The sequence below is a fragment of the Gobio gobio genome (genome assembly GCF_949357685.1).
Source record: "Gobio gobio genome assembly, chromosome: 9".
NCBI lineage: Eukaryota > Metazoa > Chordata > Actinopteri > Cypriniformes > Gobionidae > Gobio > Gobio gobio.
The window spans coordinates 14166944-14180421 of record NC_137115.1 but is presented as its reverse complement, the minus strand read 5'-3'; the positions used below and the strand labels follow the sequence as shown (position 1 = coordinate 14180421).

At 47.6% G+C, this 13478-nt stretch overlaps 1 protein-coding gene across 1 annotated transcript in view; it reads left to right on the top strand.

Annotated features, from left to right (window-relative positions):
* Positions 1-769: 769 nt before the first annotated feature.
* The window catches only part of LOC307131588 (semaphorin-6D-like), a 41990-nt gene continuing 29281 nt past the window's right edge, over positions 770-13478 (top strand). The window contains exons 1-2 of the mRNA XM_079825299.1: positions 770-893; positions 12949-13110. Of these exons, the coding sequence (XP_079681425.1) occupies positions 12993-13110 (118 nt within the window). The 5' untranslated portion in view covers positions 770-893; positions 12949-12992. The remainder of the gene's footprint in view (positions 894-12948; positions 13111-13478) is intronic.

Here is a 13478-nt window from a genome sequence, read left to right as displayed (position 1 = left end):
ATGTTTTTTATTTTATTTTTTTCGGCTTAGATTTTCGGCTTGAATTGGCTTGTACAGACTGAGTATGCAGTGACTCTCATCTGCACAGAGACAAGCCAGTTAATCTTTAATCAGTTTCCTCCTCTGGATTGAGTTTGTAATGAGACACAAAGGTGCTGTTCAACTTTGTAGAGTCCTACAAACTACCTTTGTACTTGGTAAAATAGCACCTCAAGCCACTACACAACCATGTCTGTCTGTAATAATGTGAAAAAAGCAATAGGCTGGAGTTGTAAATACCAACTTATTAAGACAATTGCCTGTGCATGTGGCATTCTGTCTTTGTTCACAAAATTCAACAGATTGAATTCCTTTTGAGATTATGCACTCCCTTGAGTGATCTCTCATAAACTCATGTGAACTCTCTTTGCCTCATTGCTCTCTCTCAAGTTCACAGTCCAGATACTGATAGCACAGCAGTTAAATGGTCACCAACAAAGTGCTCTTAAATCAGTAGTACTTGGCTCGTAATCATAGGGGAACCTTTTTTAGTGCTATATAGCACCATTTTGGTGCTTCAGTGGTTCTTCAGCGGTTCTTCAGAGGTTCTTTGACTAAGGTGCTATATAGCACCTCTGAAGAACCCCTATGATTACGAGCCAAGAACCATTTTTGGTGCCATATAGAACCTTTTTTTTTAGAGTGTAGAATTGATATCACTAGCAAATCAAGTAAAAGTGTGCACTTTAAAAACATCTGTGCCATATTGATCATGTTACAAATAAACTTTGTACTTTGAACTGTTTTGCTGTGGGCTGCTCACTGTATTTGATAAGGTGCAATGCTAAAGGAGCTCAATTTAAAAAAAATGACAAGATAAAGACATCAGCACTGAAAAAAGCTGAAATAGAACCGTAAGTAATCTACAGTTTGTGAATTAAAACAACCGGAATTTTTAATGTAAGGATATTTAGTCAAATAAATGTGGCATTTGCATTATTTCAGAGATCGTTTGTGGTTTTAAAAATGAATTTGAGAAAGACAATACAGTTTAGTAGCTCGCAGTGTGATGCTTGAAGGTACTGGACAGGATTGTTCTTTATATTTCATTTTATGTTGTGTGAAAAGAAAAAGAAAAAAAGATTTCTTCATTATTGCACTCAGTGATTGTACATTCAAGATTTTGAGAAATAGAGCCAGATTTACTAACAGCTTGCACCACCGCAAACCCTCTTTTGGTGTTAAAAAAACTACTGTCAGGAATTACTAAAGATGCGCAGTGAAAAATTAATGTTGAAAAGGCATGGATAGGGTTACTTTTGTGGCTGACCTCCTTGCATATTATATAACTGTTCAAGAGGGAAATGGCCTGTGGGAAGAAACTGTTCCTATGCCTAGATGCTCTAGTGGCCAGTGATCGGAGTCGCCGTCCTGATGGTAACAGTTCAAACAGGAGGTGTCCAGGATGAGTGGAGTCTGTGATGATTTTACCTGCTCTCTTCCTCACTCTGGAAGAGTACAGGTCCTGGAGGGTTGGCAGGGGAGCACCAATAATCCTCTCCGCAGTCCAGTTTGTGCGTTGTAGTCTTCTGATGTCAGATTTGGTAGCTGAACCAAACCAGACAGTGATGGAAGTGCATAAGACAGACTCAATGACAGCTGAGTAGAACTGAGTCAGCAGCTCCTGTGGGAGGTTAAACTTCCTAAGCTGACGAAGGAAGTACAGTCTCTGCTGGGCCTTTTTCACAATGGAGTCAATGTGATTGTCCCACTTCAGGTCCTGAGAGATGGTAGTGCCCAGGAACTTGAATGACTCCACTGCTTCCACAGTGCTGTTCATGATGGTGAGTGGGGGGAGAGCTGGGCTGTTCCTCCTGAAGTCCACTATCATCTCCACCGTTTTGAGCGTGTTGAGCTCAAGGTTGTTATAAATGCACCAGACAGCCAGCTGTTCAACCTCCAGTCTGTAAGCAGACTCGTCACCATTTTGGATGAGGCTGATGACAGTGGTGTCGTCTACAAATATCAGGAGCTTCAAAGAGGGGTCTTTACAAGTGCAGTCAGTACAGGGAGAAGAGCAGTGGGGAGAGAACACACCCCTGGGGGGCGCCAGTGCTGTGATGCCGGTCTGTCAGGAAGCTGGAGATCCACTGACAGATTGAGGATGGCATGGAGAGCTGGGTCAGTTTAGCTGAGAGAAGATCAGGCATGATGGTATTGAAGGCCGAACTGAAGTTCACGAATAAGATCCTTGCATAAGTCCCAGGTCTGTCGAGATGTTGCAGGATATAATGCTGTTGACTGCATCATCCACAGACCTGTTTGCTCTGTAGGCAAATTGAAGTGGATCCAGCAAGGGTCCAGTGATGTCCTTCAGGTGGGCCAGAACCAGTCTTTCAAACGATTTCATGATCACAGGCGTGAGAGCGACAGGTCTGTAGTCATTAAGTCCAGTGATTTTGGGTTTTTTGGGGACGGGAATGATAGTGGACCATTTGAAGCAGCAGGGAACTTCACACTGCTCCAATGATCTGTTCAAGATCTGCGTGAAGACTGGGGCCAGTTGGTCAGCGCAGGCTTTCAAACAAGCAGATGAGATGCCGTCTGGGCCTGAAGCTTTCCTAGTCTTCTGTTTTTTGAAGACTCGGCACACATCCTCCACACAGACCTTAAGCTCGGGTTGGATGACAGGAGGGGGAGGAGAGGGGGAGCAGGAGGTGATGGGGGACGTGTAAATTGCAGATCAAAGAGGGTGTGTGGTGTGAGTTTGGGCTTTTCAAATCTGCAGTAAAAAGCATTCAGCTCATCGGCCAGTTGTTGATTCTCAGCAGATCGGGGGGATGGTGACTTGTAATTGGTGATATTCTTCAAGCCTGTCCAAACTGAAGCTGAGTCGTTGGAAGAAAACTGGTTTCTCAGCTTTTTAGAGTAGTTTCTTTTAGCAACTCTGATCTCCTTTGTCAGTCTGTTTCTGGCCTGGTTATACAAAACTTTATCCCCACTTCTGTAAGCATCCTCTTTGGCATGATGAAGCTTCTGTTTCTGACCACTAAGTGGCAGTATTGGTTTAGAATTTCATTGCTTGGATATGGATTCCTTTATTTTGTTCTAATAACTTGATAATTTTGTTACTTGAGAGATTTATGTTGGAAACAGTGTATTGAGAAATGTTTGAGCAATAATAATAATTCCTTTCTCTTTGTCGAACACACACTCACACACACACGCGCATCTATTCATATGATACTGTGTACTGCTGTGTTGTGTACAGCTAAATACTGCCAACAATTAAACCTTGTTTGCTTGGAACTGATCAAATCCAGTGTGTCACACCACTGAGGAAGCTAGATTTAAGCCATCACCTAATACAGTCCAACCGTTCCAGTACTACTATCGAACAGTTGCGTTGTGAAAGCAGATCCGAGGGCCCGTTTTTCAAGATCATTTTAAAGTTTGAGGGGGGCGTTATGAGCAATATCTTATCACAATACATTTAGTTAAGTATATTATATCACAATGTAGCTGTTTTTTGCTGGGGATTCTTGTAAAATATATAAATATTTTGATTTCCATTTGTTAACATTAGTTAGCCTAACTAAATCAGTGAATGAAAATGAAAAATACTTCCAAAGCATGTGCTAATCATGTGCTAATCTTAGTTAATGTCAATTTAAACATGTACTAATACACTATAATAATTAAGTTGTAAATGTTCAAATTATTTAATGGACCTGAGCTAACCTGAACTAACAATGAACATTGTATTTCTATTACCTAACGTTATCAAAGATTAATAAACATTTTAACAAATGTATTGCTCATTTTTAATGTTAATAAATGAATTAAGCAAATAAGTAAATACACTTATTGTGAAGTGTTACCAATATTTTTGCATATTCCAGTTAATTAGATACAATACAAAAGAAATATACATCACCTGACTTGATTATTGATTTATTAATTAAACTTTTTTTTTTTTTTTTTTGCTGGACACAAAGCAAAATATATGATTATTCAAAAAAAATCATACCGCTCCGCGTTGTGGGTATAAATACGGAAGTGGAAGATCCGCATATTGCTTTCAACTTCGGAGCCGAGCATTACGTTTCTGTATGTTCCTACGAAGAGTGTTTTTGCAAAACAAGTCAGAGAGGTCCTACCTGCTTTCCGGTGTTCAGTGTCGGTGTGACGGTGCCTTGCAGCGGTGGTTGCGTGCAGAGAAAAGAACAAACAGCTGTTGTCACAGCTTGCTGGGCGTTTTTCCTTTGAGTGCTCACAGCGGGCTTGTACCTTTGAACGGCTGTGAGCCGCGGCCATTTCCCCTGTGTGCCTCGGCACTGATCGGAGCGGTTTCCTCTTCTAAAAGAGCAACACGGTTTGACCTTGCGTCTTTTTCAAGATGTCATTCAAACCGTGTGTTTCTGGATCCCGTCGGTATCTATCTCCAGTTGACGGGCACGATCGCTGTCTCACATGTTCAGCACGCTGAGGCGGCTTTCGTGGATGACTCATGTTTGCACTGCGCGAACACGACCATCGCAGTCTTAAGGTCTAGGCTCCAATACCTCAAAAGGGGTGGAGTCCCATTGCACATCCCCCGATCTAGTGGTCCTCCCGCTGCAAAGCAGAGGGCTGCTACTTTGATGCCTTTGGTGGAGACCCTCAGGGTCTTTGAGGGTCTTCCAGTGAGGGCACCCCCGCCGGGTCACCAGGCTCCTCGGGCCCCTTCCCCCTCCGCTGCGTCGGTAGAGCTTCTGGAAGAGCGCGCTGGTCCTTCCCATGGGGGGCTAGCCGTTACTTTCGGGGCTCCGACTGAAAATGTGTTATCGATTGCTGCATCGGGGGAGGAGCTAATGGACTCTGGAGATGAGGATTCAGCTGCGCTGCCCCCTTCGGGTGTGGTAGCATTGTCCGAGTCTGATCCAGAGCTCACGGCTATGCTTTCCCGGGCCGCCACGAGCGTCGGGCTCGAGTGGAACCCTCCACCGTGTCCCGAACCCTCGCGGCTGGACGATTGGTATCTCGGGACGGACCGTGCTGGTTCTCAGCTCCCCACCGCAGTACCTTTCTTTCCGGAAGTGCATCAGGAGCTCACGAAATCGTGGACGGCGCCCTACAGCGCTCGTGCACGATCGACTGACTCCTCCGTCCTCACTACCCTCGATGATGGCGTGGCTAAGGGTTGCGTGGTTGTCCCCCCAGTGGAGCGGTCGGTAGCGATGCAACTGTGTCCTAAGACCGCTTCCGACTGGCGAGGTCACCCGCATCTCCCCTCCCGGGCGTATAGGTTCTCGTCCGGTCTAACGGGCAGAGCCTACACAGCCTGCAGAGAAGCTGTGTCATCTTTGCATACCATGGCGCTCCTGCAGGTCTACTAGGCCAAGGCGCTCAAGGAATTGCACGAGGGTAGTTCCGACCCAGGGACGACGAAAGTCGTCCCACGCACCCTGGGTCGGGCGATGTCCACACTTGTGGTCCAGGAACGCCACCTGTGGCTGAAACTGGAGGATATGCGTGAGGCCGACAAAGTGCGGTTCCTCAACGCCCCTGTCTGCCAGGCCGGCCTCTTCGGCGATGCCATCGAGAACTTCGCCCAGCAGTTCTCAGTGGCCCAGAAGCAGACAGAGGCCATCAAGAACATCCTGCCCCGGCGACCCGCTGCTGCCTCCACCCAGTTGCCGGCCGCAGCATTTCCGACTGCTCGTTGCCGCCTGCTCCAGGGGAGGTGGTGTCCGCACCCCTCCTCCCCCCGGAGGAGGACCGGGGGAAGAATGTCTACAAGACTGGCACCCTGCGGGGTCCAGCGGTACCCACATTCTCAATAAAAGAGCAGTTTCCTCCCTCCCTGAGCCCCAAGAGAGACAGGTTGGCAGTGTGCGACGCCCCCGGGCCTTGCCACTCCTTTCCTCCCCTCTCACCCCTCGCCAGGGGGCAGCAGTATGGGCACCGAGGATGCCCCCGGGCCTTCTCACCCACACTCTGCCCCACCTGGAGTACTCAGACAACACTCCAGGCCGCCTCCGGGCCTCCCGAGTCGGGTCTGAGTACTCCACTTCGCTGCCTCACCCCGGTTACGTCTGTGGTGCCGTTGGTCCCACTTGCTCGGTCTCTGGGGGCCTGGCTAGGTCTCACCAGGCCGTCACGCTGGCTCATCCGTACCATCAGACTCGGCTATGCAATTCAATTCGCACGGCGGCCTCCAAAGTACAAGGGCATCCTCTTCACCTCCGTGCGGAGCAGCGATGCCCATGTCTTGCAGTCCGAGATCGATGTCCTTCTGGCGAAGGGCGCGATCAAGCCGGTTCCTCCTGCCGATATGAGGTCGGGGTTCTACAGCCCCTACTTCATTGTACCCAAGAAAGGGGGTGGGTTAAGGCCAATCTTGGACCTGCGCATTCTGATTTGGGCCCTGCACAAGCTCCCGTTCAAAATGTTAATGCAGAAACGCATTTTCCAATGCATCCGTCCCCAAGATTGGTTCGCAGCGATCGACCTGAAGGACACGTACTTTCATGTCTCTATCCTTCCTCGACACAGACCGTTCCTACGCTTTGCGTTCGAGGGGAGGGCATATCAGTACAAAGTCTTGCCCTTCGGGCTGTCCCTGTCGCCTTGCTTCTTCACGAAAGTCGTCGAGGCAGCCATTGTTCCGCTCAGAGAACGCGGCGTTCGGTTACTCAACTATCTCGACGACTGGCTCATACTGGCTCAGTCTCGGGATCAGTTGTGCGAACACAGGGACATGGTGCTCATTCACCTCAGCCTGTTGGGACTTCGGGTCAACCGAGAGAAGAGCAAACTCTGCCCCGCGCAGAGGATCTCTTATCTCGGTATGGAGTTGGATTCGGTCAGCCGGACGGCGTGCCTCACTCCAGAACGCGTCCGGTCAGTGTTGAACTGCTTGAATACATTCAAAGGCAGGACAGCGGTCCCACTGAAATTCTTTCAGAGGCTCCTGGGGCATAGGGCGCCGCTCGGATTGCTTCATATGAGACCGCTTCAACGCTGGTTGCACGACCGAGTCCCGAGATGGGCGTGGCAGCGCGGTCAGTACCGGGTCTCAGTTACTCCTTCCTGTCGCCAAACCTTCAACCCGTGGTTAGATCCCTCGTTTCTCCGGGCCAAAGTGTCCTTAGAACAGGTGTCCAGGCATGCTGTGGTCTTCACGGATGCCTCATCCACGGGCTGGGGGGCCACGTACAACGGGCACACAGTTTCGGGTCTGTGGACGGGGCCACAACTGCGTTGGCATATCAATTGCCTAGAGTTACAAGAGTTACAGTTCAAGAAACTGCTCCGGGACAAGCCCGTACTGGTCTGTTCGGACAGCACTGCGGCCGTTGTGTACATCAACCAACAGGGTGGTCTACGCTCCCGTTGCATGCTCTGGCTCGCCCGCCATCTCCTCCTGTGGAGTCAGAAGTTTGTGAGGTAACTTCGTGCCATTCACATCCCAGGTGCGCTGAACCAGTCGACGAGCTCTCTCGTCAGTCAGTAACTCCGGGCGAATGGCGACTCCACCCCCGGAGTGTCCAGCTGATATGGGACCACTTCGGAGTTGCACAGATAGACCTGTTCGCTTCTCCGGAGTCGACCCATTGCCAGTGGTACTATTCCCTGACAGGGGGTACCCTAGGCACAGATGCACTGGCACACAGCTGGCCCCGGGACCTAGGCAAGTATGTGTTTCCCCCAGTGAGCCTTCTCGCACAGACACTGTGCAAGGTCAGAGAGGACGAGGAGCAGGTCTTGTTAGTTGCGCCCTACTGGCCCAACCGGACCTGGTTCCCCGAACTCACTCTCCTCACGACAGCCCCTCCCTGGCCCATCCCCCTGAGGAAGGACCTGCTTTCTCAGGTGCGGGGCACTCTTTGGCACCCGCGTCCAGACCTCTGGAATCTCCATGTCTGGTCCCTGGACGGGACGCGGAGGTTCTAGGTGGCCTGCCACAAGCAGTGGTAGACACCAACGCTTCAGCTAGAGCCCCCTCTACGAGGCGCCTCTACTCTCTGAAGTGGAACCTGTTCATTGAGTGGTGTTCTTCCCGCCGGGAAGACCCCCGGAAGTGTTCGATTAATGTTGTGCTTTCCTTCCTGCAGGATGGGCTGGAGCGAAGGCTGTCTCCCTCCACCCTCAAAGTGTACGTTGCGGCAATAGCGGCGTATCACGATGCAGTAGACGGTAAATCCTTAGGTAAGTACGACTTAATCATTGGGTTCCTCAGAGGTGCGAGGAGACTGAATCCTCCTCGTTGAACCTCGTTACCCTCTTGGAACTTAGCCCTGGTGCTTAGAGCACTTAAGTGGCCTCCATTTGAGCCTTTGCAGTCTGTTGAGCTAAAAATCCTGTCCATGAAGACAGTTCTCCTGACGGCATTGGCCTCAATCAAGAGGGTAGGGGACCTGCATGCACTTTCGGTTGACGAATCGTGCCTAGAATTCGGGCCGGCCCACTCTCACGTTGTCCTGAGACCCTGGCCTGGATACGTGCCCAAGGTTCCCACCACTCCCTTTTGGGACCAGGTGGTGAACCTGCAAGCGCTGCCTTCGGAGGAGGCAGACCCAGCCCTAGCTTTGTTATGTCCCGTCCACGCTCTTCGCGCTTACGTTGACCGGACTCAGAGCTTCAGAACCTCACAGCAGCTTTTCGTCTGTTACGGAGGCCAGCAGAAGGGAAAGGCTGTCTCCAAGCAGAGGTTGGCCCACTGGATAGTGGATGCCATCGTCTTGGCTTACCAGTCGCAAGACGTGCCTTGCCTGTTCGGGGTGCGAGCGCACTCCACGAGGAGTGTAGCTTCATCCTGGGCGCTGGCTCAAGGCACCTGGCTGACAGATATATGTAGAGCTGCGGGCTGGGCGATACCTAACACGTTTGCTAGATTTTATAGCCTCCGTGTAGAGCCGGTATCTTCCCGCATCCTCGCCCCCTGTGGCCAGTAGCGCTAAGTACCCGTACTAGTGCCGGCTTGCAACGCCACTCCCACCCTTTGGGCCGGATACGTGCATCTATTTTCTACAGTTGAGTTCCCCGGAAACGGCTAACCCTGTGAGCCCCTCCGTCACCCCTTCGGTGTCAGACGTTGCGGCCGTCTGACGCCAGGCCTGCACTCGTATGCTTGTGGAACGTGTGTGTAGGCTGGGTTCCATATGTTGTGGTCGCCTAATGGCTACCCCATATGTGTATTCTCCACGGTACCTGCTACCCCAATGGGCTAGTCCCGTGTCTTTCCCTGGACAGAGCCCACTCTGTCGTCTCTGGGTGTGTTCTTTCCCCCCTGGGACCAGGTTGGATCCACCCCAGAGACTTCCATATGTCGTACTACCCTGATAGGTTAGTCCTTAATGCGTATTTCCACCTCTCCTTCCATTGAAGGATGTGGCTCCACAGCGTACCATCTCCCGAGATGGCACGCTTTCCCAGCATTATCCAATAGTCACGCACAGAGTGGGTCTTGCAGGAACAGCAGTGACTGTCCTTCCCTGCCGGGAGCCCTGACTCCCACTCCAACATAGGAGTGGTCCAGCGAGCTCAGGCAGGGCGCTGGAAGGGCCAGCATCCCTGGCGTGTTGGTAGGGATCCCAATTCGTCGGTCAGTTCCAATGTTTATTGGCTCGTTTCTACACACTCAAAGTAGATTGGTCTCTGAAAACAGATCCCAATTCGTCGGTCAGTTCCGACATACGTCTCCGTTCCCTCCTTCAGGGAACGAGGGTTACATACATAACAGAGACGTTTCACTTTGCCCAAGCCTGTTTTTTTTGTTTTTTTTTCGTACATTGAAATTGTTGTGGGATTGTAACACGTCTCTGTAACTCCCTGTGGTGTTTCTATGAATAATGATTAGAGCTTGTGAGGAATTTCTGTCATTGACAATGAATATGTTCCAGGGTGCTGGAAATATCCCTCTTTAGTTTGTGAAGTAATATCCAAGCGAAGGAAAATGATACGGCGCTGTGAAGCTGTGATTAGACTCTCAGTGCTGTATTAAACTGGGGCTCCTCTTGTACACACCGCTTAATCCATACAGTGTTTCCCGGCCCCTCCGAGAGCCCTGTTCTGCTGATGTGTGCACTTCTGCACGGATCAAAGATGCGCTTGGGAAAAAAAATAATTTGGAGCTCTGTTATGATAGACACATTTTTTGACCCCTTGACCTTTGACTTCAACTAAGTGTCCAAGCATTAAAGCTTTTAATCGCTCAAGCACCACATGGGCAAAGAAAAGGTAATCTTTATTCTTGTCCATCTTCTGGTCTCTCCTCTTCTCACCTTGTCTCGTCTTGATCCTTCTCGTCTTATCTCATCAGTTCGCATCGCGTCTGTCTGATCTCATCAGGTGTGTCCTAGTCTCGTCTGTTTTATTTCTGTGTGTCCTTCTCCATATTGTCTCACTTTTTCTCTTTCTCTCATCTCTAGCCTCTCCTGCTTCAATTCTCACCTCATCTTGTCTCTTTTCTTCTTACTTTGTCTTTCTCTATCTTCTGGTCTCCTCTCGTCTGTCCTTTTCATCTCTTCTTGTCTCATCTCGTCTCTCATGCTTGTCTCATGTCACCTGGTGTGTCCTCATCTTATCTGTTTCTTGTCGTCCTTTTCTCATCTTGTCTCATTTCTTGTATTATCTTTTCTATTTGCATCTAGTGTCTCATCCCTGTCTCATGTTCTCTCCTTACCTCTCTTTTCTTCAAATTTTGCCTCATCTCTTTTCTTTTTATCTTGTCTATCCTCTTCTGGTGTCGCCTATGTTCTATTCTCATCTTGCCTCTCATTCTTGTCTCATCTTCTTCTTTCGTGGCTCTCCTTTCTTAAAATTGTACCTTGTTTTGTCTATTCCTATCTTGTCCATCCTTTTTATCTCTTCTCATCTCATGTGCTTTTCTTGTCTCAAATTGTCTCATGTTGGTCTCTGATGTGTCCTCCTTCTTTTATCTGTTCTATTTTTGTCTTATTGTCCTACTGCCTCCTTTTTCTCATACTGACCTCTCACATTTTCTCACCTCATCTTTTCTTTTCTTCTTTTCTGTTTTCATCTGGTCTGTCATCCCTGTCTCATGTCCTCTCCATGCTTCAATTCTTGTTTCATTTTGTCTCAAATTATTCGTATCTCTCTTTTTCTTCTCTTCTCGTCTCTTCTGCATGTCTCAACTCCTCTTGTCTATTTTTTTCTCATCTTGCCCCTTTTCTCCTCATCTTTTCTTTTATTGTCTCATATGATCTTTTCTCATCTAATATCTTGTCCTTGTCTCATCTCCTCTCCTTGCTTAAATTCTCACCCTGTCTTGTATCATCTCGTCTGGTGTCTCTCCGTCCCTTCTCATCCCTTCATCTTCTCATATAAACATTTTCTCTCTTCTCATCTTATCTAAAAATGTCCAGAGAAAGAGTCATTTCTATTGATCTGATCAAAACCCGATAGCCCAGAATCTCTTGCAGTCAGCCTGTAGAAATGAAGATCCATTATGGCAACAGATGAGCAGAGAAACTCCCTTCCTCGCAGGACTGAATTGTATTTCAGTTGGAGAATTTCCTCAGGGCACGTCCCGTTCAGCTGATCAATTGAGAACTGGTCAATCAACAGCTAATCAATAACAGCAGGGTGGTACAGGCAGCATTTGCATATTACAGTGAGGGAGCAGGTATGCAGGTGCGCTAATTGCAAAAATGTCAATACTAAATGCAAGCATGTGGTGAGACGCTCTCAGGAAGTGGTTAGGGCCTGACTCACTCACTCTCTCTCGTTCTGCCAAGCTGCTTGTTGTCTCCATGTAAATTGTTTATATCCGTTTGTGTCAGGATCCTGCCCTGACAGTCTTGTGTGTTTTGTCCTTGTTAAGTGTTTCTTTGTTTGTCTTGTGCTTGAGCACATGGCTGTGTCTTTGTTTGTGTGTTCCTCTTGTCCCACCTCCTTGTTTCCCTTTACCACGCCCCCTTGTTTAGTCCTTGTCTAGTCCTCATTTCACTAATTGTGCTCACCTGATCCTCATGTGCTCTGGTCCCTTTATATTGTGCTACTTTCCCCTCATGTCCTTGTTATTGCTGTTGATCTTGCCAAATTATAGTTCTTAGCTTTATTTTCCCTAGCCTTATTTTTTGGTTTTCTCTAGTTTTGGTTTTGTTTCTCTCTAGTTTCCTGCTAGGTTGGAGTTTTTTTTCTTTGTTTCTAGTTCCAGTCTTGTATTTCTAGTATTCATTTAGCTCCTCTTGTTTGTTATAGTTTATTTTGCATTATATATTTATCTCTCTTTTGTTTTCTTTTAGGTTTCTGTTACTGAGTTTGCATTTTTCTCAATTCTTAGTTTTTATTTTTGCTCTTGTTTGTGGTGTCTGTCCCCTGCCCTGCTGTTTGAATTCACACCTTGTCACTTCCTTGTTGTGCCCTGTCTAGTGTCTTATTAATAAAGTCTTCGTTGTTCACTCTGCATCTGGGTCCTCAGTTTCAGAAACCCTGACAGTTTGGGCTTTGCTGGCATGAATAATTTGTAGCTTTATAAATATTTGTCTCTCCAGGACACAACCCCAACCACAGCATGCAGACCTTTGAAAATCTTCCTTTTTGAATGTCCTTTTGAAGACTTATGTGCCAGGTGCAGCAAACACACTCCCACCAAAGTATTCAATATAAACACACATGCACACACACACTTAATAGTACACAAATTATATCCTAAAATCTAGTGTGAAACTGTGTATTGTAAAGTGTGTTCATTTCTGCTTTTGTGGTGTCTCAAGCTCTCCCGTTCCATCCCCTCTCTGTTTGTTTTATGACCCTCCTCTCATGGACAGATTTTCAATTATGGGCATTGGCTGCCAAATACACACACACTGAATGATCTGTTGGGAGTGAACCTGTATGCGTATAAAAACCAGGCACTCTAATCTATGCAGCAAATCCTGACAGAGGCCATACACAAAAATGCACAAAGAGCACCTGGGATATATGATGTCGACATCTGTATGTCTGTGTGTGTTGCAGGTAACATCTACACATAAGTGCAGTACAGGAGGTGTTTGCCAGAAATGGGGTGGCGAGAACTGACGACTGACCTGCTGCTGCTACTACTACTGATGGCTTCCCACCTGGAGGCTGTGAGCTTTCCTGAGGACAACATCCCTTTAGACGTTGTGGACAGACACTGTAAGAACAGGCAAATGTCACTCTGTTTGTGAATTGCCTCCATCTACATAAGATCTTTATCAAGTTCTTTGAAAAAAAAAATGTTTTTCTTCAGCCCAGTGCACTTTTGGCCCTGCAGGCTTTTAGAAAACAAACTGCCATAAAACACACTTTTTACACTCTCACTAGTTCATCACATTTCCCATTTGAAATAGCCAGTGGATATACATACAACACAAAATGTTTTTTGTCATTTTTCTGAATATCAAAAACAAATTACATTTCTACCATCTCAAATCATGATCTTTTTATTAGCATTTTGTGGTGGTCTTTTAAAAAAACTCCCTTGTCTTCCAAAATTAGTTAATAATAATAATTCATATTTATGT